Source organism: Meles meles, chromosome 15 (genome assembly GCF_922984935.1).
Source record: "Meles meles chromosome 15, mMelMel3.1 paternal haplotype, whole genome shotgun sequence".
Taxonomy (NCBI): domain Eukaryota; kingdom Metazoa; phylum Chordata; class Mammalia; order Carnivora; family Mustelidae; genus Meles; species Meles meles.
The window spans coordinates 21,418,057-21,442,605 of record NC_060080.1 but is presented as its reverse complement, the minus strand read 5'-3'; the positions used below and the strand labels follow the sequence as shown (position 1 = coordinate 21,442,605).

Below are 24,549 nucleotides of genomic sequence, written 5' to 3'. Positions count from 1 at the left end.
CTCGTTCCTTTGATCACGGACCCTAACATAATGACATAATAAATCTTCTAGAAAATGAGACTATGGATTTTGGAGTTGAGTGATCCTCTAAGATCATTTAATTTCCCTAAGTGACATCTCTTCTCTGTGTCAATGCTATAGCAACTAAGAAATATGTCAAACCTTGGAGTTAGGAAACCATATATAATCACATTTCCTGGGAGTATCTGTACTTAAGATAGCCTAGCTTTCCTAAATGTACTTCCCTCAGTATTCTAATTCGTGATTGGGAACATATGACAGCATGCCTGGACCTCTAGGGAGTGACTAGTTCCAGAGAAGATGCTTATAGGACAAGACAAGCCCTTTGGAGGGGCTGCTCCTTGGAAATCTTGCCTCCATACTCTCTATGCCAACTTGTCCAACCCAGTCCTAGTAGAATGGTAAAGGAGGTCTTCCCTGAGCATTGGCTGCCAAGGCAGAGCCCATGGGCAGCTGCAGGAAGGGGCCTCTGATGGACACATCGCAGAGAAGAGACCCAAGCAGCTCGCACATTGGCTGGGCCCTGTCAGGTTTACCTTGCAATGACCATTGTGATGTCCTATGAAGTCACACCTTGAGGGGTAATATTGTTTGGCTGAGAGGGGCATGAGGTTGAGAAATGGCACCGATATGGGGGCTGGCCATGCCGCCTCCATCCTATGTCAGCCTTTTACTACTATTTGGTTTTCTCGTTTCGGGGCTTCGGCTGCTCTTCTCTGGGAGACAGAGCAGGGAGCAGGTGGCAGCCAAGAGAGCCTCAGAGGTATGTGATGCAACCTGCCCTGGAAATCCACCGCTCCCTGTCCCTGCCTCTGAAGCCTTGGAAACTCCTACATCTTGGGCCAGGGGAGGAACTGGGTGGGGGAAGAGGGGAGTTGAGATAGTGCCTATGGATGTCTTCCTATAAGTGTAAATCACGCTCAATCCTGTTCCTTTCAGTTTCTTTCAACAAACCTTGACCTCCTGTTATATATGGTGGCGTACTAGACATTGAGGAAAAATAAAACCCCAACCGCACCCTCTAGGAGCTCTAGGAGAACCTGGGGAGACAGATGGATATATACATAATGAAAGAGAAAATGATAAGAGTTAATAGAGGTATAAATACTGCTGAAGAGGTTGGAGGTAGTCTTTTGAAGCACGGGGATCTATAAAATGCCTCTGGGGGAGCTCAGGTTTGAATTATGCTTCAGAAGAAGGGAAGGGCTTTGAAGATGCATAGGGTGGATGGAAGAAAGTAGGGAAGACTTTCCAGATGGAAGGAATGGATTGGGGAAAAGCAGGGGAAACTGAAGAGTGTTGGATATGTTTGAAGAGAGGACACCTATGTAGTTGGAATGTAGAAGTATAGGGAGGTCAGTGAGAGAAAAATCTGGAAAATTGACAGAGGTGACATTGTAGAGGGCTTTCCATGCCAGGCTGAAGAGTTCGTATGTATATATATTCATTCTATATGCAATAGAAAGATGTCAAGGGGTGCCTGGGTGGCTCAGTTGGTCTGTGACTCTTGATTTAGGCTCAGGTCATGATCTCAGGGTTGTGAGATCAAGCCCTTCATCATGCCTTGTGCTCAGCAGGGAGTCTAGCTCTCTCCCTTCCTCCTTTCTCCCTCCCCTCCCCCTACTCCATGCTCTCTTTCTCTCTCAAATAAATAAGTAAATCTTAAAAAAAAAAAATGTCAAAGGTCTTTTTTTTTTTTAAGATTTTATTTATTTCCTTGACAGACAGAGATCACAAACAGGCAAAGAGGCAGGCAGAGAGAGAGGGGGAAGGAGGCTCCCTGCTGAGCAGAGAGCCCAATGCGGGGCTCTATCCCAGGACCCTGAGATCATGACCTGAGCCAAAGGCAGAGGCTTTACCCACTGAGCCACCCAGGCACCCATAAATAAAATCTTTAAAAAATAATAATAAATACCTCAAAATAAAATGGACTTTTCAAAAAAAAAAGGTTTTTCTATATTGACCTTTTAACTAAAAATCTTGCTAAATTTGCTTATCAATCCTGAAAATTTATCAGTAGACCCTTTTTGAAAAGCATATTGTGATTCCCTACACAGTCACATTGTCTGCATATGATAACTTTATTTCTTCCTTTCTAATCCTATCACTTCTATTTCTTCTCCTTGCTTTATTGCGTGGAGTAGGATTCCCAGTACTATGTTCAGTAGATAGTGGGGATTTTTATCTTCTTTTTTTAGAGGAAGATTTTCTTTAAACCTTTAGAGGAAGGTTTTCTTTAATTCACCATTTATGCGTAATGTTTGCTGTGTGGTTTTTGTAAATATCGTTTAGCAGATGAAGAAAGCTCCCTTTTACTTCTGGTTTGCTAAGAATTTTAGCATGAATGGGTGTTGAATTTTATCAAGCACTTTTTCTGCCTGTATTTAGATGTTCATACAATTTTTCCTGTTTATTCTATTAAAGTGCTGAATTACAATGAATTTTTAAAATATTAAACCAACTGTAAATTCCTGAAACAAATATGACATGTTTGTGATACTGTTCATGATCCTTTTTATATATTGTTGGATCAAGTTTGCCGATATTAAGTTTAGGAATTTTGCATCTGTTTCCATGAAAGAGATAGATCTGTGAGTTTTCCTTTCTAATAATGTCTTGATCAGATTCTAGAATCAAGGCTAATTCAGCCTCTTAAAGTAAAGGGAGAAGTAATGTTTCTTTTCTACCTCATTAGCATAACCAAGGCATTCCTATTACTCAGGAAATTCCCGGTGTTTTTGAAGCTCTGTGCCAGGAGTCTGGGACAAACACCAGATGTGTTCTTTATTATAACACCACACACACACACACATATAGACACACACACACGCACACACACACACACACAGCGGGAAGTGGGGGCGGGGAGAGAGATATTGAAAAATTGGCTGATATTAATATATTTGTGGAGGCTGATAAATCCCAACTTCTTGAGGCAGGCTGGAAACTTAGGCAGGGTTTCTATTTTCAATCATTTTTTGAAAAATTAAATTATTTATTTTAAAAAATATTTTATTTATTTATTTGACAGAGAGAGAGATACAGTGAGAGAGTAAACACAAGCAAGGGGAGTGGGAGAGGTAGAAGCAGGCTTCCAGCTGAGCAGGGAGCCAGATGTGAGGCTTGATCCCAGGACCCTGGGATCATGACCCAAGCAGAAGGCAGATGCTTGACGACTGAACCACCTAGGTACCCCTAAGCATCCAACTCCTGATCTCAGCTTAGGTCTTGATATTGATCTTTATCTTGATCTTAGGGTCATGAGGTCAAGCTCTCCATTGGGCCCAGTATGGAGCCAACTTAAAAAAATTACAACTGATTTTTGTGTGTTGATACTGCATTCTGTAACTTTGCTAAATTCATTTATTAGTTCTAATTGGGTTTTGTGTGTGTGTGTGTATGTGTGTGTATTCTTTACGATTTTCTGTAAATAAGATTATGTTGTCTATGAATAGAGATAGAGATTGTTTAACTTTTCCTTTCCAAAGGAAAGGATGGCTTTTATTTTTCTTACCTAATTGCTCTGGTTGGAGTTTCTAGCACAATGTTAAAGAAAAGTAGTGAAATGGAGCATCCTTGTCTGTTCACTACCTTAAAAGAAAAGCTCTCAGGCTTTCGCTATGGAGAATGGTATTAGCTGTGGGATTTTCATTAATACCCCTTACTATATTGAGGAAATTCCCTTCTATCCCTAGTTGGTGGAGTGTGTTTTTTTTTATTAAATCATGAATAGGTGTTGGATTTTGGCAATCCTTTTACTCCACCAGTTGAGATAATTTTTTTCCCCTTTGTGTTATTAATGTGGTGTATCACACTGATTTACTTTCTTATGTTGAACCACCATTCTTGGGAGAATTTCTGCTTTTTTTTTTTTTTTAAGATTTTATTCATTTATTTGACAGAGAGAGAGAGAGATCACAAGTAGGCAGAGAGGCAGGCAGAGAGAGAGGAGGAAGCAGGCTCCCTGCGGAGCAGAGAGCCCGACGCAGGGCTCGATCCCAGGACCCCGAGATCATGACCTGAGCCGAAGGCAGCGGCTTAATCCACTGAGCCACCCAGGCGCCCCAGAATTTCTGCTTTTAACACTTTTATTCAACACTGTTTACCTAAAACATTTGGCAATATTATGAATAGTATTATGTAGGCTCTTATAATATACTCTCTGTGACTGATGTCATGATTCAAAAGGGAGAAATAAAAATTGTTTTATTTGAAATGGTAACAAACATAATTTCTGCCTTTAAAGTGACTTGGAGCATGCTTGCAAAAAACTCAGGAGATCACGTTACTGATTGGGAAATTCTGGCCTAAAGGATAAAATTAAAATTCCATCATTTGGCAAAATCTGGCTTCCACTTCTATTTTCAGCTTTTGTCTTAGCAAATGTGCACCTGACACTCATGACTTTATAATCTTCTTGATGATGTTGCTTTTGACTTGCCTGGAATGCTCTTTTTTCACCTCAAAACTTTCTGCTGATTCTTCAGACTCCAGTACAAATGGCCACTTCTTGAGTAATTTTTCCCATCTCTGCGAGGCAGTTAACCACTGTCCTTTTATTCTCTAACACTTCTATTTCTGTTACATATATATTAATATATCTATAAATTTTAATAAATGTATTTATTGATATATTTACATGTTTCTGTTATATATTTATTTATATATTATTAATGTGTTATATATTTACCACACTGTATTATAACTTAGCTGTTTAGACATCTGTTTTCCCTATGAATGTGAATTCCCAGAATACAGGGGTCATATTTTTCTTTGTAGTCCTAGCCCCCAACTTAATGCCTAGAACTTAGTAAGCACTCATTAAATGATCTATGAATACATGATGGGGTGCCAGTTGTGCTGTGGTTATGGACACCAACTGTATCAATATTTGTGTCTGTGAGAGGAAATGTGCTCTTGATTCTCTAACCTAGAACATTTTCTGATTTTATTTTTTTCTCTTTGTGCCTCTCTAGACTTCAAAGCAGCGTAAATTGAAAAAGATCCAGAAACTCACAGGTCAGAAAGATCCTATCCTTTATTCTTCAGCTCAAGGCTAATGACAAATCAACTGTGGGTCTGCTTTAAAACTCCAGACTTTAATAAACAGGTTGAGGGAGGGAATTTGATAAAGATTATGTAAATGAAAGAAATGTGCTTATTCTTTCTAGCATCTCCAAAGATGCTAGATTCTTTTTAGCAACTTCCAGAGAGATGTAAACAGATTGATAATTCTTCCTATGATTCCTTTCCCCATGCTTTCTTGCCTAATTTTCCTTTTGTGTAGAACACAGAGTATCAGAAAAGAAATTTGGTGAGATTAATGTTTGGTGCAGGAAGTTCCAATAACTTTTTCCCTTGTCATAGGCACTGGATAGACTCCTTTGGGGGAAAAAATATGTGTTATGAACTTTGGTTCCCCTACTCCAACTCCCTACTCGCATGATTGTTCCTGCTCTTTCCAACAGCTTAATCTACTACATGGTGAAGGCAGCATAGTAGAGTTCAAAAAATAAAAACTTGAGACCTGGGTTAAGTCTGAGCTCTACCACTAATTAAGTTAATGATCCTAGGCACAATTTCACTTTTGTTGTCTTATCTATAAAACAAGGGGCGGAACAGGGTAGAGGTGGTATCAACAATTAGGGTGCTAAAAGCTTCTTTACCTCTGCTCCCAGCTTCCCAGTGGGAAGAAAATCTTAGGATGAGCTGCTCTGAAGCTAATCAGACACAGTGAGTAGTGCTGACCTTCACTGTCTATTCCTCCTCTCTTCAGCTTACTCTACTGATAAACTCTGTATGAGTTAGGAGAAAGGAACCTAGTACTGTTTTACTTCCCTCACAGTGATAGCTGTTCCTTTTCTAAGTTGAGTCACTATTCTTATTGGTTTCCTTACTAGTACTTTAATATCACTTCAGTGACATTGACCTACTCTTGTGTCCAGCTTTTCAGGTCTCCCTATGGGATGGGCCCAGGAGTATGTACTCTGGTCCATGGACAGAAGTCTTCATCAGATCTTCCAACATCTGGAATGTGCAAGGTCAGGGAAGGTCGTTTCTGGGAGGAGGTTGGATGGTGGGAGTTTTTGTTTTTGTCTTAGGTAAACTCTACCCACAATGTGGGGGTTGAATTCTTGAGATCAAGAATTGCATGCTCTACCAGCCGAGCTAGCCAGATGCCCCAAAGGTGGTAGAACTTTTATGAGGGAGGGAGGAAGAGACCGAAGAAGGGAGGTAGTAGAGAGGGAAAGAGGGAGGGAAAAAGAGAGGGAAAAGAGAGATTGTTAGTTGGTTGCTTATTTACTTAGTTTTGGCGGTGGGGATAAATTCTAGGTCCAAAGGTTTTGTCCATGGATCATTTCTGACTGGAATGGAGACCCATACCTTCCTCTCCTCCTGGTAGAGGAATTCTTTACATAAGTAATTGATATTGGGGAAAACAACCTCTTTTGTTGTTATTGTTCTCCCTCAGGCCAAAATATTTCACATTTGAAATAGCCGTTACCTTTCCCTTTTCCTACTTTTTCCGGCCTCAAAGCAAATGGAAACTTTTCTTTATTTCTTAGATCAAGTCTTATGGAAATGTGTTTGCCTGAATCACAGGATGTGATTTCTTCCTCCACCTCCTCTGTGCTTGTGGCTCAGGAGCCTGTTCTACCCTGTTGTGGCTGTAAGAAGGCAAAACATTCTACTAAGGACAGCAGCTCCTCTGGATCATTATGCAACAACTCCAGCCTGTCCCACCTTCCCGTCTTTTCTGAAGGAACAACCTGGCAATTCCGGAGCCATGGTTTACCTATTTCCCCCAAAAACCAGTCTTCCCTGTTCAGGAGCAAAGGCACACCCCTGCCTCCTTTTCAGCTCTCAGAGTTTGGGAAATCAAGACTTTTACAGAATTTGGCAGCTCTTTCACCCTTAAGGTCCCAAAGCTCTTTTATCGACTCTGTGTTTGAATCCCCAGATCTCTGCCAACAAGAAAAAACAAAGAATGGGGGAGAGAGCAAGAGTCATTTGACATTGGATCATGGGCCAGATTTTATTTTCACCAAGGCAAGACCACGATTCTCGGGGTGGGCTCCAATCCGGCTCTCTCCTTTGGCTAGGTGGGAGTTAGAGGGACATATGGCTTGGAAGGTTGATACTTTGAGGGAACAAACAGTGCCTCTGCCTGTGAGGGAGTCACGGGCAATGCTGAATTATTTAACTGAGGCACAAGGAGGAGTTCCTGAACCAGAGAAACCTCAAGTCCAGGTATCTATGCCCCTTCATCAAAGCACTGAACAAAGTCTCTACAATAAATTCCCAAACTGTCCATCATTTCAGCTCCATGTGAATATTGGAGTGGAATCTGGATTAAATAGAACAGAAACAAAAATTTCACAGTCACTTATCCCAGGGAAGCAGTCACAACTTGGGGATGGCCCGCAAATCCTTAAATCCAGGCCCTTAGTTACATCATTGGGCACTCCACTTCCCAAAAGTTCAGGAGCTGACCTAATTCCAGAGAAAACCACTGGACTGCAGAAGGAGCCAAAACATGTCCTAGAACTTAATATAGAGCAGAGGGTCATAGATCTTCCGGAAAAAAGGATTCAGCAGCATAAGTCCCACATGACTAATGTGGAATTGACCCCAAGGCTACCATGTCAAGTTACAGATAGTATAAAGGTAACTCCTTTAGCATTACTTCAAGTCATGGGTTCAATGGGGATGATCCCAGAATCACATTCAGAAGTGACAGAATCTGTGGGTTTGTTTCTACAGCCACGAGACAAAGTTGGGAAACCAATGGAAACCACAAAAAAAGTGAGCGTAAGCACTAAACCATCATATCAAGTCACCGAACCAGTGGAGGTAACACCAAGTGCTCAGCATCAAGTTATGGAATCCAAGATGACCTCCAGATCACTGAATCAAGTCACAGATAATGTGACGGTAACTCCTGCAGCATTGCTTCAAGTCATGGATTCTATGGGGGTGATTAATGGATCACATCCACATATCATAAAACCAGTGGGAACACCATCTCAAGCCATGAAATCAGGGGAAATAACCACTTCGTTGGACCATGAAGTCATACCATCAGGAAAGATGCATCCAAAGGCACAATATACAGTTGTGGAAACTGTGGAAATGACTTTTGGGCCACATCCTAAAGTTACTGAATCAGTAAATATAACCTCAAAGCCACAAAGTCAAATCACAGGACCATTGAAGATTCCTCCAGGGCCAATATGCCAAAAGACACGATCATTGGAAATGATCTCCAGTCCATTGCATCAAGTTACTGATTACACGAAAGTTACTCCAGGGGCGGTATTACAAGCTATGGATTTCATGGGAATAATTCCACCAGCACCGCCACATGTTATAGAATCTGGAGATTCACAGGCTGAAATTGCAACGTTGGCCCCAGGAGCAACTCAACCAGTTGGTTTGACATCTTCTAGCTCTCCTCCTACTATTGGTCCACCTGGAGTTGTAGGATCTGTGGGTTTACCTCCAAAGCCACCACTTAAAGTCACAGAATCAGTAGGGATGATTCCAATGCCATCACATCAATCCACACACTCTTTAAAGGCAACTCCAGTAGCACTGGGGTCATCCATGGGAATGATCATAACCCCACAATCACAAGTTGTGGAAACTCGGGATTTGACCTCAAGGCCAGTATCTCAAGTCAGGAAACCTCTGGAGTTGACTCCTGGGTCATGGATTCAAGTGCGAGACTCTGTGGACATGACTCCACAACCACATGTTCAAGACACAAAAACTACAGCATTAACCCCAGGGCTACCTCATCAGGTCATGGAATCTCCAAGTTTGACCCCAAGGCATCAAATCTTAGAATCTTCAGAGATGAGTCCAAGGCAAAGCCATCAAATGATGAAAACTATGGGGTTGGCTTCTGACCCCATAATCAGAAATCTGACTGAGTCAAAACAGTCACAGCGTCAAATAATGGAACATTTAGGGGCAGTCCCAAGATCACTGGGTCAAAGAACAGCATCTAAGGAAATGAGCCCAAAGCCACTGCATCAAGTCACAGAATCTGCAGTAATGACCACTACATCTCTACTTCCAGGTGCAGAATATCTGGGGGTGAAGCCAATGCCACAACTTAAGACTGTGGATTCTATGAAGTTATCCCCAGGATTGCAAAATGTAAAATCTAGAGACATAACTCCAGGTTCGGTCCCACAGATGGTAAAATATGGACAGCCGATCCCAACTGTAAGCCTTACAGAATTGGCCCCAGAACTTCAACTGCAGACTGTAAAATCTAATGACTTGGCTCCTATTTCACAGCTGGAAAGTGGGAATTCTGTGCAGTTAGCCCCAGGGTCTCAGCTTCAAGGGGTGAAATCTATTCATTTTACCCTAGGAACGCAACAACAAAGTAGAAAATCTGCTGAGTTAGCCCAGGCACCACAGTTGCAAAATAGGAAAATGCTAGATTTGACCCACAATTCACAGTTGCAAGGTCTGGAATATGTTCATTTGGCCCTACCACCGAAGTTTTCAGATACAAAAGCTGTGGAGTTGATCCTAAGACCACCACAGGAAGACAAGAAATCCATGGAGTTTGCCCCAAAGCCATGGTTACAAGATGAAAGATCTAAGGAGACAACCCCAATCCTATTGCTTAAAGATGCGAAATGTCCTCAAATGGTAGAATGTAGAAATGTGATTCCTGAAACCCAGGTGGAAAGTATGAAATACGAGGAGCCAAACTCAGGGGCACACATTCAAGCAGTAAAATCTGTAGAGCTGAACCTCAAGCCAAATCATCAAGCCACAGAACCTAAAGGATTAACCCCATGGCATCAAGCTTTGGAAGCTTCAGGAATGATCACAGAGCCAGGATATCAAGGAGCAGAAGTAGAGTTGACTTCCGACCCTTGTCACCACAGGAAAGAATCTACGGAGTTGACACGATCATCTTTAAAAAGGACTCCAAGGCCATTGACCCAGACTTCAGAATCTATGCAGGCGAACTCAGTGCCATTCCAAGGTGCTCTTGAGACAATGCTCCAAGGCATAAAAGCCTTGGAGACTCGAATGCCTCAACACATAATACAAGAACCTCCAGAGTTAGTACCAGGATCAGAGATGCAAGGAATGAATCCAGAAGTGTTGAACCCAGAGTCCCAAAGTGTGAAGTTTGTTCATCTGAATCTGGGACCATATTCAGAATTTATGAACTATAAGAAGTTGACCCCAGAACCTCAATTTCAAGGTGTGAAATCTGTGCCACTGACCCCAGAACCGCAGCCCCAAAGTACAAAACCTGAGGAGTTAACTCTAGGTCCATTAATGCATGGCAATAAAGTTGTGGATTTAACTGCACCACTGGAAGGATCTAACAGGTTGATTCCTGAAACGCGCTTACATGTTGAATCGAGGAAACTAAGCTTGGAACTACATTTACAAGCAACGACATCTTTGGATCCAACTTCTAGACCAAGGCATCAAGACACACCATCTGTAAAGTTAGCTTCTGAGACCTGGCCACAAGAAGAGGAATCTGTGAAACTAATCCCACAGCAAGTCACAGGAACTACTGGGATGATGCCCAGGCCGTATTTTCAGAATTTTTCAGAGATGACTCTGGGGCCAGGCCATCAAGACACAGAAACTGCACGGCTGTTTTCTGGGGCTTTGCTCCAAGTGGCATTAACACCAAAACCAACAGGTCAAGTTATAGAATCTACAGGAATGACTCTAAAGCCACACCTTCAAGTTACTGAGCCTTCAGAGATACCCCTAAGGTCAGAATATGAAAACACAGAACCTTTTGGGTTGGCATTGTCTCAAGTTGAAAATATCCAGGAGACAATGCCAGTACCACCATATTCAGTAAAAGGATCCCTGGAATTGATTTTAGGACCACGAATGCAATATGAGAAATCAGAGCCACTAATGCAAAATTTGAAATCTGGGAAGTTAACCCCTGTGTCATCCCCAGTAGTGGTGGGACCTAAGCAATTTATCACAGGACCAAAACGACATGTTCCGCAGTTGACCCCAGAGCCACAGTTCCAGGGAGTAAAGTCTATGCAGCTGCATCCAGAGCCACAATCACAAGATGTGGAATATGTGAATTTAATCCAACAGCCAGCTACTACTGGAATGGTAGAATCTGAGAAGCTGGTACAAGAACCAATGCTACAACACATAATATCAGAGGGGTTGACTAAGGGGGCACAGCTTCAGGGTGTGAAGTTGAACCAAGGGCCACATTTGCAAAGTGTCAGATTTTCAAGTTTACCTCCAGGACCACCTTTTCAAGGAGAAAAACCGGTAGATTTCATCTCAGGGTCCCCACATCATAGTGTGAAATCTGATGCACTGACACCAGGTTGCCCAGCGCAAGAAATCGAATTGTCAGATTTTACCCCAGGGCCAAAGCATCAAAGTGTTATGTCTGTACAATTGTCTCTAGAACCAGAAACTCAAGGTATGAAATCTGTGGAACAAAACTCAGGACCACACTTGCAAGATGTCAGATTTTCTGATTTGACCTTAGAACCAAAGCATCAAGGTTTGAAACATGTGCAATGTATACCGGGAACACAGGTTCAAGATATACAACCCTTAGGATTTGTAACAGAATCACCTTCGCCATTAAGCCAAGGGCTCTTGAGTGAAAATATGAAAACTCTTCTGTCTATTGAAGGATCACAGTTTCACAGCATGCAGTCTACGAAATTCACCTCAGAACTACAGTTTCAAGGTGTGAAGTCTCAGGAACTGAACCTAGAGCCAAGGCAGCAAGATGTCAAATTTTCTGAATTGACTTCAGGGCCAAATCTTCAAGGTGTCAAATGTGGGGAGCAAACCCCAGGATCAGTGTTTAATGGTGTAAATTCTGCAGAGAGGACTCCAGAATTAGCATTTCAAGATTCTAAATTAGCAAAGACGTTTCCAGGGCTTCAAGATATAAAACAGCTGGGGCTTACCCCAGGGCCATGGTTACAAGATGTCAAATTTTGTGATCTGACATCAGGAACTCAACCTCAAGGTGTGAAATCTTCAGAGTTAAACTCAGGGCCACAACTACAATATGTGAAATATTCTGAGTTAACCCCAAACCCAAAGATGCAAGGAGTAAGATCTGTGGGGTTGTCCCCAGGACCTCAAAAGCAAGTGGCCAAGCCTGATATGCTAGTACCAGAGACACTGTTGCAAGGTGTAAAAAATTTAGGGATGGACCAAATGTCCAACTTGGAAGGTAATATTTCTTATAGAATTGTCTCCCAGCCAGAGAAACCAGATGAAAAATCTATGGGGTTGACTCCTGAGTCACAGTTGCCAAGCGGAAACTATTCGGAGTTGGCTAGAAGAACACAGTTACAAGGTATAAAATCTTCTGAATTGATCCAAGGGCCACGTGTGGGGGGTATGAAACCAATGGAGCTGACCCCAGACTCCAAACTTCAAGGTGTAAAATCTGAGTTGTTGACCTCGGAGCTGAAAGATGTGAAATCTGTGCTCTTAACTACAGGACAGGGTCTAAAAGATATGAAATCTACTTTGCTAACCCCTAGTCCACAGCTGGAAGGTGAGAAATCTATGGAGATAACTGCAGTGCCATGGATAGAATATGTCACACCTGTGAAAAGCACCAAAGACACCAAGCTTCAAGGTACAACTTCTGACTTGATTCTGCATGCAAGAATTCAAGACTCCACAGCTGTGGAGCTGGTCCGAAGAACACAACTGCAAGATGTGCAAACTGTGGAATTGAAATTTGAGCCCAAGATGGAAAGTGAGAAATCTGTGCCTTTTGCACCAGGGCCATTGCCCCAAGGGTCTGAACTGCAAGGCGTGAAACCCAAGGAACTGACTTTAGAGCCACAAACCCAAGATAGTAAATTTGTCGACACTACCCCATGTTTAAAGCATCAAAGTTTAAAATCTGTAGAGGAAACTCCAGATTCAGAGCCGCAATGTGTACAATCTGTAAAGTTGACCCCAAGGCTAAACAAGCAGGAAGTAAAATCTGTGAAAGTGACCAGAAGATTAAAGTTTCAAGGAGTAAAAACTGTGGATTTAGCCCCAAGGCAACAGTTTCAAGAGACGGCACTCATGAATTTAACTTCTGGGCCAGAACAGGATGGCACGATATCCGTAATCTCACCAAAGCAGCAATGTGTGAATTCAGAGCAGTTGAAGAGAGGGGCTAAGTCAGACAAGGGGCTGTCTTTGGAGTTAATTCCAGAGCTAAAATTTAAAGGTAAAAAATTAGTAGACCTCAATTTTGAGTTACAGTTTGGAAGTATGAAATCAGACTTGACTCCAGAATCAAATATTCAAGGTTTAAAACCTAAAGAATTCAAACCTGAACCACTTGAACCACAGTTGCAAAGCATAAAGTCTCCTAACTTGACCCCAGGGGCACCACTGCACCAAATTAAAGGCTCAGAGATCGCTTCAGAGCCACAGCTTTGTGTAAAAACCATTGAGTTAAAACAAGAGCCACTGCTTGAAAGTATGAGATGCATTCAGTGGATACCAGGACCTAAGTTCCAAGCTGTGAAATCTGTAGAGTTAAATCTCAGGTCACAGTCTCAAGGTGTTATATCTGTAGGGTTGAAATCTTCAACACGGTTAAGAGATGTGAAGTCATCTGAATTGACTCTAGGGTCAAAAACTCAAGGTGCGACATATACAGAGTTCAACCTTGGGCCACAGTTGCAGAACATGAAAACCCCTGGGGTGCTCCCAGGAACACAGCTGCAAAAAGGGAAGGTTTTGGCATCAACCTCAGAGCCACAGCTTCAAGATGTAAAAACTACTGAGTTCAAAAAAGAGCCACAGCTGGAAGGAACGAGGTGTATCCAGTGGATACCAGGACCTGGTTTCCAAGGTGTGAAGTCTATAGGGTTACAGTCTCAAAGTGTCAAGTCTCTAGGGTTGAAACCTTTGATACAGTTAAGAGATAGAAAGTCATCTGCATTAACTCCAAGGCCAAAGCTCCAAGATACACAATCTTTGGCATCACTCCAGGAACATAAACTTCAAGACTGTGATTTGAAACCTTGTCTACAGACTAGAAGTGTGAAATCATGTGAGCTGACTTCAGGGTCAAAGCTCTGTGATATAAAATTTATGCCATTGAAATCTAGGCTTTGCATGCATGATAGGAAATCTAAATTGACTGCAAAACTAACGCTTCCAGAAGTGAAACCCTTACAGTCAACCCCAGGAGCACAGCTTCAAGGTGTGAAGTCTCTGGTGTTTATGGAAGTTCCACAGCTTCCTGGTGTGAAATCTGGGGTATTAAGCCAAGGGTCACAATTACAAAGCAATACAACTATAGAATTGAACTCCCCACTACACTTGACAAGCATGAAGTCATCTGAATGGACTCTTCAGACAAAGCTTCAAGGTGTGAAATCTGAGAATTTCAACTCTCGGTCACAGTGGCGTGATCTAAAACCTTCTAAGTTGTCACCTGAGATAAAGTCCCAAGATAAGACATTTACTGAGTTAAATCCAAGTTCACAGTTGAAAGGTATAACATTTTCTACACTGATCACAGGAACAAAGATTCAAGGTACCAAATGTACAGATTTCAACCTTGGGCTATTGTTACAACATGGGAATTCTTCTGAAAGGACCTCAAAGACAAAACTTCAAAATGTAAAACCTAAGGAAAGCTGTCCCAGTCCCCAGGTGCAAGTTGTGAAATCTTCTGACCTGACCCTTGGATTGAAGCTTCAAAATGTGCCATTGGTGTTCAACCCTGACCCACAGTTTCAAGGAGTGAAATGTTCTAAATTAATCTCAGAAATAAAGTTTCAAGATGTGGAATCTGTGAATGTCAGACCTGGGCCACAGCTGAGAGGTGTGAAATCTTCTGAATTGATACAGGGGACAAAGCTTCAAAAAGTGAAGTCCGTGGATTTCAAGTCAGGCCCACAGTTGGAAGATAGGACATCTTCTAGTTTGATCATGGGTATAAAGCATCAAGATGTAAAATCTATGAATTTCAAGTCTGGACCACACTTGAAGGATGTGAAATCTTCACAAGTGATCCCAAGGGGAAAGCTTCAAGGTGTGAAATCTGCAGAATTGAAAGCTCATCCAAAGTTACAAGGTGAGAAGTCTTCTGATTTGACCCTGGAGAGGAAATTTTCAGGTGTGAAAGCAGGCCCACAGTTACAAGATGTGAAATGTTCTGAGTTGATCATGGGTATAAAGCTTCAAGATAAAAAATCGGCAGGGTTTGGTTCTAGATCACACTTGCAAGGTATGAGATCTTCTGAAGTGATCCTAGGGTCAAAACTTCAAGAAGTGAAACGCTGTGAGTTCAACCACGGTCCAAAGCTACAAGGTGGGAAATCTGATTTAGTTCAGGTGAGGAAGCTTCAAGGTGTGAAATCTGTGGAGTTCAACCCCAGACCACAGAGACAAGGTGAGAAATCTGATTTGATGCTAGAGTGCAGGCTCCAAGATTTGAAATCTGTTGAGTTAAAACCTGTTCTGCAGTTACAAGGTGGACCATCTTCTGAGTTAACGCCAAAAACAAAGCTTCAAAGTGGAGAATCTGTGGAGTTCCTTACCGGACCCACGTGGCAAGACATGAAACCTCTTGAATTGACTCTAGGTGCAAAGACCCAAGATGTGAAATCTTTGGGGTTTGAGTCAGTCCCACAGTTACAAAATAGGAAACTGCCTATGTCGACACCAGGATCACACATTCAAGGCATGAAATCTCTGAAATTTAGCCCTGGGGCAAAGTTGCAAGGTGCAAAATCTCCCGAGTCTGTAAAGCTTCAAATAATGAAAACCACAGAGGTCAACCATGACCTAGAACTCCAGGTTGCAAAACCCTCTGAGTTAGCCTTGGAATCAAAGATTCACAATGTGATATCTTCCGAGTTCAATGCTGGGAAGCAGCGGCAAGAAGAGAAGTCTTTTAAGTTGAAACCACGGCCAGGGCTTCAAAGTGTGAAATTTGTGGGATACAACCCTGGACCACATTTGCCACATATAAAATCTTCAGAAGTGTGCAAAGAGACAGAGCTCCAAGATGGGAAATCTAAGGAATCCAATCCTGAGCAACAGTGGCAAGATGTTAAATCCTCTGAGTTATGCCAGGGATCAAGGCCTCAAGGTATGTCATCTTTCAAGTTCAATCCTGGGCCACAGTTACAAGAGATAAAACCTGAGTTGTGCACAGACAAGAAGCTTCCATATGAGCAATTTCTGGAAACGAAGCATCAGCCTCAATTACAAGGAGGGAAATCCTCTGAATTTCATCCAGCCCCACAGCGTGAGTGCATGAATGTTAGGGCATTCAGTACTGGACCACAATTGAACAGTGTAAAATCTGAGTTGAATTCTGGAGCAGAGCCTCGAGGTATAAAATCCCAGGTGTTCTGCCCTGGGCCACCTTTGCAAGATGTGAATTCTTCTGCCTTTATTTCAAAACCAAAACTTCAGTGTGTAAATTCTGTTGGATGCAAATCTGAGCCACCCTTGCAAGGTATGAACCCTTCTGAACTAACTTCAGTTTCAAAACTTCAAGGTACAAAGTCTTCTGAGTTGAGTTCAGAGATCCCAAGGGAGACAACTGTGGTGTTCAACCTTGATCCACATTTGCAAGATTTGAAATCTGAATTGATTCCAGGGTCAAAGTTTCTTGCTGGAGCACCTATGGAATGCAACACTGAGCCACAGATGAAGTGTGTACATTCTTTTGAGTTGGATCCAGAGCCAAAGTTACAATGTGCTAATTCTATGGGGTATGAACTTGGGCCACCTTTGCAAGGTGTACAATCTTTTGAGTTGACTTCAGTGATTAAATGTCAAGGTATGGGATCTTTCGATTTGAATCTGGGGTCAGAAGTTCTAGGTATAAAATCTCTTATGTGCGACCCTGTGCAACATTTACAAAATGTGAAACATGAATTGAGGCCAGGGACAAAGTTTCAAGGTATAACATCACAAGAATCTATGGGTTCAACCTCTAAGCAATGGCTTCAAAGGGAGGAATCTTTAGATTTGTCCCCAAGGCAAACAGGTCAAGTTACAAGACATGCAGAATCTGTAGAGCTCACATCTGAGACATGGCAGCAAGGGGGTGGACCAATGGGGCTGACACAGTCACAGAATCAAAGTATGAAATATTCACAGATAGCTCCAGGACTACAGGGTCAAATGACAGAGTTTATGAAGATTAGTCCAAAGCCGCTAGATCAAGTCACAGGATCTACAAAGACACAGTTTCAAGCTGCTCAACCAATAGGAATAACCTCAGTAGGCCCCTCAAAAGTTGTTGAATATGTGAAAGTGACTCCTGGACCACCACTTCAGGTTGTAAAGTCACCAGGGGGAACCTCTCAAATGGCAGACTATGTTGAACTGACTCCAAAAGTACAAGATGTGAGACCTTCCGAGTTTACCTCAGGGCTATGGTTGCAAAGTGTAAAATCAAAGGAATTAACCACAGAGCCAACACACCAAATTTTGGATATAATGAAGTCGACAGGGTTTCAAATTGTAAAGACTGTGTTAATCCCAGGGCTACCACTTCAAATTGTAAAATCTGAGGAATTAGCACCACTACCAGTTCCTCAGATTCTAGAGCCAATAGGAGTCTCTTTGGGATCAGCTACTGAAGTAATGGATTGTTTGGATTTCTTCCCAAGGCCACACCTTCAAGAAATGGTAGAACCTGTAGAACTAACTCTGAGGTCAAATACCGAAGAGAAATCTTCAGAATCACTCTCACAGCCAGCATTTTCTTTGGAGGAATCTACAGTGTTCACTCATGAACAAGGGCTTCAGGCTGTGAAAGGAATGGGGATAAAAATAGGGCCTCCTCAAATCATGCAACATGAGGATTTGAATCTAGTACAGGTATATCAGAATAGGGAATCTGAGGATTTTATTTCAAGAGAGGAGTTACAAATAGGGAATTATTTCTCTAGATTTCTACAGAACTCTTCAAGCTCGCTCATCTCAAGCTCTGTCGAAGCATCTGAATTAGGAAGCCTTTGTGATTTGGAGATGCCAGAAGTGTCAAGGGCCTTGGATATAAAAAACTTTGGGACAGATATTTTGCAGTCTGAAGAATACTTTATAGACCCTACTATGATAAGAACTTCAACCCTTCCCTTGTCCCTTCACAATCAACCCTCTGATAAGATAGCTAACATTGGAGAAATCCCACATTTTGAGATCCCAGGAGTGGGTGTCATATCTAAGAGGCCTGATAAGAAGCAGGTGGAGAAGCTAGAGAATTCACTCCAGCGCCTATCCCAACATCCACTGCAAAGCTGGAGATCACCATCTAGGACCTTCCGGTCAGGATCGGGAACTCAAAGAGGCCTTAACTGGTCTGTCCTGAGCAGACATCAGAATGTCTGGGAGAATCACTCCTGGAGACAGCGACTACCCAGAAAACATCTCTCCAATATGTTAGCGTTAGGGAATGTCTTGGGATCCACTATGGAAAGGAACCTTTGTTCTCAAACATCTTTAACGGAAAGAGCCACTGCAGATACCTGTCAATATATTCAGAATTTATTTGGGGTTCCTGCCGAACTGATGGAACTTTCCAAGAGTCTGCTAGAGAAGAGTCGAAGTATTATTTCTCAGACTTCAGTGTCCAAAAACTACATTCAGAGACACACTTCGTATCATGGTCATGAACAAAGAACAGCCTTAAGGATGTGGACACATAGCTCCACGTCCTCCATAATACAGCAATACTCTGGGGCTAGCGCGAAACTAAAGAAAAGTTCAAAGCTTAGTGATATATCCCAGGAAGTCATTCAGCACATGCCTGTGTCATGTACAGAGGGTCAGCCTCCTGTCCCAGTAAATTTAGAGTCTTCCTTCAATACAGTTTTCACTAGGAAAGATTCTGTTCCAATGGAAGAGAGTGAGAACTCACGGAGTTCACAGACAAGGATTTTTGAGTCCCAACACCGTCTCGAGCCAAGTTGTCTTCCCCAGGCCAAGACTGACTTGCCAGAACACTTCCAGTTGCTACAAGATCTGAAGCTAAAAATAGCAGCAAAACTGTTAAGGAGTCAAATACCCCACCATGTACCTCCACCTGTAACTTCAGGTCTGGTTTTAAAATACCCTATCTGCCTACAGTGTGGCCGATGTATAGGATGTAATTGCTGTCATAAATTACAGGGCACTTCGGGGCCTTACCTTCTTATCTACCCACAGCTCCACCTTGTAAGCACTCCCAAAGGCCACGGAGAGATTAGGTTGCATCCTAGCTTTAGGTTGCAAACTGGGAAAAGATCCCAAGGCCCAAAGTATCACAGAAAAGAGAGATCCATCACACCAAGGAGTTCTATATCACCATCACTAAGGAAAGCTAAAGCCTATACTCGAGCTTCCAAGAGTCCTACTTCTACAATAGATTTCCAGTCTGTGTCTTCCCAGGTGCCTGCTCCTGTACAAGTCCACATCAGGCAAAGACAGTATAGGAGCCCTGCCCTAGCAAGAAAGACGACAATTGGAGGGCCAGGGCCCTATGAGTTTACTCAAGTTCACTCTCCACCAGAGAGTGACTCTGAAAGCAATCAGGATGAAAAATGGACTAAAAGGAGAACTAAAAAGACCCATAGTTCAAAATACCCAAAGCAAAGAATCACTAAGGGAGGCAGAACACAAAACCCAAAGTTCTACACAAACGGTAGAACCACAATACGGAGTTCTTCTCGGGATTTACCAGCCCAGTTAAGAAGGAAGAAGAATGGAGCATCTCAGACAACTACTGCCTCTTCAAAAAGACAATCTAAGAAATCCTCCCAACCCAAATTCATTCAACTGCTTTTTCAAGGTCTAAAGCAAGCATTCCAGACAGCACACAGAATTATGGCTTTTTCTGGACGGAAGCCTGAGGACAGGTCAAGGCCAGACCATTTGCCTTCAAGCAAAAACCACCATCCAAAACAAAAAGCCAGAGATTATTCCTCATCAGGACATATCAAAAGAGATAGAATGTCAGTTGTTAAGCTAAAGCCAACAGACATAACCACTAAGCAGGGGATGTTATGGGAAGAAAAACAGCAATTCAGATCAGCTCAACAACCAAAAAGAGGTAGCTCTTTCCAAATTCGACATACCCAACTACCCAAGCCCATAGTTTCCCAAAGAAGTGCTATTTTCAAAACCACTTCAGTCGGACAGCCTGTGGTTATTGTTCAAAATGACAAGAGCAGCAAAGGTAAGAAAAACTCCTACAGATATGAAATCTCTAGCCAGGAGTCCAAGAACTCCAAAATAGGAACCAGAGTTCAAGCCAGAGGGAGAAATCTACATGGTTCACTTAAGAGAACCTCACACAGTCACCTTAAAGAAAAACTCACACCCAAGAAGCGAAACCACCATAGCTTCTTAAGGGAGAGAACCCCATGTAATTCCTCTGAAAGGAGTCATCGCAGTCCCTCTGAGAGGAGCCATCAAAGTCCTTCCCTGAAGAGCCATCACAGTCCCTCTGAGAGGAGCCATCGAAGTCCTTCCCTGAAGAGCCATCACGGTCCCTCTGAGAGGAGCCATCGAAGTCCTTCTCTAAAGAGTCATCACAGTCCCTCTGAGAGGATCCACCAAAGCCTTTCTCGGAAGAGCCATCACAGTCCCTCTGAGAGGAGCCACCGAAGTCTTTCTCGGAAGAGCCATCACGGTCACTCTGAGAGGACCCACCGAAGTCTTTCTCAGAAGAGCCATCACAGTCCCTCTGAGAGGAGCCATAAAAGTCCTTCCCTGAAGAGCCATCACAGTCCCTCTGAGAGGAGCCATCGAAGTCCTTCCCTGAAGAGCCATCACAGTTCCTCTGAGAGGAGCCATCGAAGTCCTTCCCTGAAGAGCCATCACGGTCCCTCTGAGAGGAGCCATCGAAGTCCTTCTCTGAAGAGTCATCAGGGTCCCTCTGAGAGGATCCACCGAAGTCTTTCTCGGAAGAGCCATCACGGTCCCTCTGAGAGGAGCCACCGAAGTCTTTCTCGGAAGAGCCATCACAGTCCCTCTGAGAGGAGCCATCGAAGTCCTTCCCTGAAGAGCCATCACAGTCCCTCTGAGAGGAGCCATCGAAGTCCTTCCCTGAAGAGCCATCACAGTTCCTCTGAGAGGAGCCATCGAAGTCCTTCCCTGAAGAGCCATCACGGTCCCTCTGAGAGGAGCCATCGAAGTCCTTCTCTGAAGAGTCATCAGGGTCCCTCTGAGAGGATCCACCGAAGTCTTTCTCGGAAGAGCCATCATGGTCCCTCTGAGAGGAGCCACCGAAGTCTTTCTCGGAAGAGCCATCACAGTCCCTCTGAGAGGAGCCATCGAAGTCCTTCCCTGAAGAGCCATCACAGTCCCTCTGAGAGGAGCCATCGAAGTCCTTCCCTGAAGAGCCATCACGGTCCCTCTGAGAGGAGCCATCGAAGTCCTTCTCTGAAGAGTCATCACGGTCCCTCTGAGAGGATCCATCAAAGCCTTTCTCGGAAGAGCCATCACAGTCCCTCTGAGAGGAGCCACCGAAGTCTTTCTCAGAAGAGCCATCACAGTCCCTCTGAGAGGAGCCATCGAAGTCCTTCCCTGAAGAGTCATCAGGGTCCCTCTGAGAGGAGCCATCGAAGTCCTTCTCTAAAGAGTCATCACAGTCCCTCTGAGAGGATCCACCAAAGCCTTTCTTGGAAGAGCCATCACAGTCCCTCTGAGAGGAGCCACCGAAGTCTTTCTCGGAAGAGCCATCACGGTCACTCTGAGAGGATCCACCGAAGTCTTTCTCAGAAGAGCCATCACAGTCCCTCTGAGAGGAGCCATAAAAGTCCTTCCCTGAAGAGCCATCACAGTCCCTCTGAGAGGAGCCATCGAAGTCCTTCCCTGAAGAGCCATCACAGTCCCTCTGAGAGGAGCCATCAAAGTCCTTCCCTGAAGAGCCATCACGGTCCATCTGAGAGGAGCCATCGAAGTCCTTCTCTGAAGAGTCATCAGGGTCCCTCTGAGAGGATCCACCGAAGTCTTTCTCGGAAGAGCCATCACGGTCCCTCTGAGAGGAGCCACCGAAGTCTTTCTCGGAAGAGCCATCACAGTCCCTCTGAGAGGAGCCATCGAAGTCCTTCCCTGAAGAACCATCACGGTCCCTCTGCAAGGAGCCATCGAAGTCCTTCTCTGAAGAGTCATCACGGTCCCTCTGAGAGGATCCACCGAAGTCTTTCTCGGAAGAGTCATCACGGTCCCTCTGAGAGGATGCACCAAAGCCTTTCTCGGAAGAGCCATCACAGACCCTCTGAGAGGAGCCACCAAAGTCTTTCTCAGAAGAGCCATCACAGTCCCTCTGAGAGAAGCCATCGAAGTCCTTCCCTGAAGAGCCATCACGGTCCCTCTGAGAGGATCCACCGAAGCCTTCTTCAGAAGAGCCATTACAGTCCCTCTGAGAGGAGCCATCAAAGTCCTTCCCTGAAGAGCCATCACAGTCCCTCTGAGAGGAGCCATCGAAGTCCCTCCCTGAAGAGCCATCACGGTCCCTCTAAGAGGAGCCATCGAAGTCCTTCTCTAAAGAGTCATCACGGTCCCTCTGAGAGGATGCGCCAAAGCCTTTCTCGGAAGAGCCATCACAGACCCTCTGAGAGGAGCCACCAAAGTCTTCCTTGGAAGAGACATCACAGTCCCTCTGAGAGGAGCCATCAAAGTCCTTCTCAGAGGAGGCTTCACAGTCCCTCTGAAAGGAGCCATAGGAGTCCCTGTGAGAGAAGATGTCGCAGTCCCTCTGAGAGATGTTGCAGTCCCCCTGAGAGGAGCAGTCACAGTCTCTTTCAGAAAACTCATCACAGTCCCTTAGAGGTGAGAGGACACAGACCTTTTGAGAGAAGACAACACAGGCCCTCTGAGAGAACCGGTCGCAGTTCCTTAGAGAGTACTCACTGTAGTCCCTCTGAAAGAAGTGGATGCAGTCCCTCTCAGAGGAACAGACACAGTCATTCTGAGCAGAGCCAACAGAGCCACTTTGAAAGGTGCCAGTACAGGGGCACCTGGGTGGCTCAGTGGGTTAAATCCTCTGCCTTTGGCTCAGGTCATGATCTCAGGGTCCTGGGATCAAGCCCTGCATCGGGCTCTATGCTCAGCAGGGAGCCTGCTTCCCCCTCTCTCTCTGTCTGCCTCTCCACCTACTTGTGATCTCTGTCAAAAAAATAAATAAGATATTAAAAAAAAAAGGGGGGGGCCAGTACAGTTGGTGTGGCAAAACCCATCTCAGTCCCTCTGCGAGAACCCATCACAGTCCCACTAAGGAGAGACTCAAACACAGCTCCCTTAGGGAGAGGCTCAGACATGGTCTGTCTAAAGATTGCAAGGGCTACTCAAACACGTCTCCTTGGGACCACACACAAAATATTCCAAAACAAGCTAAGTTTAGAGGCCTGAAGCTAACAGATGAGAAGAGATTCGTCCCCATTATTCGTTGACTGGCTCAAGCCTTCACCGACCTGCCCCTTTTCTGGCTTCTTTCCTGCTCAGTCACTGCCTCTGATACCTGTACCCTCAGCAGTCAAAGAGCCTCTAGGCCTTTCTACCTGGGGGAAGGGAGGGCGGGAATGGGTCTCTCGTTTCTCTAAGATAAATAAAGGGGCAATAATTGATCTCCACCTAGAAAGACCACTCGTCGTGCTGGAGGGGGGAACGGAGGGTGAAGGGATATTTGGTGTCGCACACACGGATAGAACGCGAGGAAGGGGCCCTGAAGCCAGGTTGGGGCTCCGAACCCCACCTACAGCTTCCCGGGCTGGGGTCTCAGAGGAGGGAGTCGTGTCACGTGACTGACTCCGGCTGCAGCCCCCTCAGAAGCTGCCAGGCAGAAGTAGACGTTCAGACCTGGGATAGGCGGAGCCGAATCCACATCCCCTTCAAACTCCTAATACCATATTTCTCTGAATCAAAGATGCATCATTTACTTATTTTTTATTTTTTGTTTTAGACAGCACGAGTGGGAAGGGGCAGAGGGAGAAGAAGAGCGAATCTAAGGCAGATTCCGCACCCAGTGCAAAGCCCAATGTGGAACTTGATCTCACAACCCTGAGATCATGTGCTGAGCCGAAAATTAAGAGTCAGATCCTTTACCCACCAAGTCACCCAGGTACCCCAGATACATCATTTAAAACTTCACATGCCGGGGCGCCTGGGTGGCTCACTGGGTTAACCCTCTGCCTTCAGCTTGGGTCATGATCTCAGGGTCCTGGGATCGAGCCCCGCATCGGGCTCTCTGCTCAGCAGGGAGCCTGCTTCCCCATTTCTCTGCCTGCCTCTCTGCCTACTTGTTATCTCTCTCTGTGTGTCAAATAAATAAATAAAATCTTAATAAAAAACAAAACTTCACATGCAACTCAATTTCTAAGATAATAAAATATGATTATATATATGCTTAGGAATTGATGAAACCTACTGACTTGGCTTAACCGGCTAGCTTCTTCTTTTTAGGAGCTTCTATGTAGAGGGGAGCCTCTGCTTTCTTCCTGGCTCCCACCTGGCCCCAGCTCTGGGCTCTGGATTTGCCCTTTCAGCTCTGGT

The 24,549-nt window shown here is 44.1% G+C and overlaps 1 protein-coding gene across 1 annotated transcript; it reads left to right on the top strand.

The window, feature by feature from the left end:
* Nucleotides 1-63: 63 nt before the first annotated feature.
* Nucleotides 64-24,138, top strand: LOC123925460. Its single transcript, XM_045978645.1, has 7 exons — nt 64-784; nt 4,998-5,076; nt 5,700-5,754; nt 5,967-6,062; nt 6,588-8,402; nt 9,477-21,805; nt 23,203-24,138. The coding sequence occupies exons 1-7, from the start codon at nt 641-643 to the stop codon at nt 23,448-23,450; spliced, it is 14,766 nt and encodes a 4,921-aa protein (XP_045834601.1). The 5' UTR covers nt 64-640; the 3' UTR covers nt 23,451-24,138.
* Nucleotides 24,139-24,549: the final 411 nt, after the last annotated feature.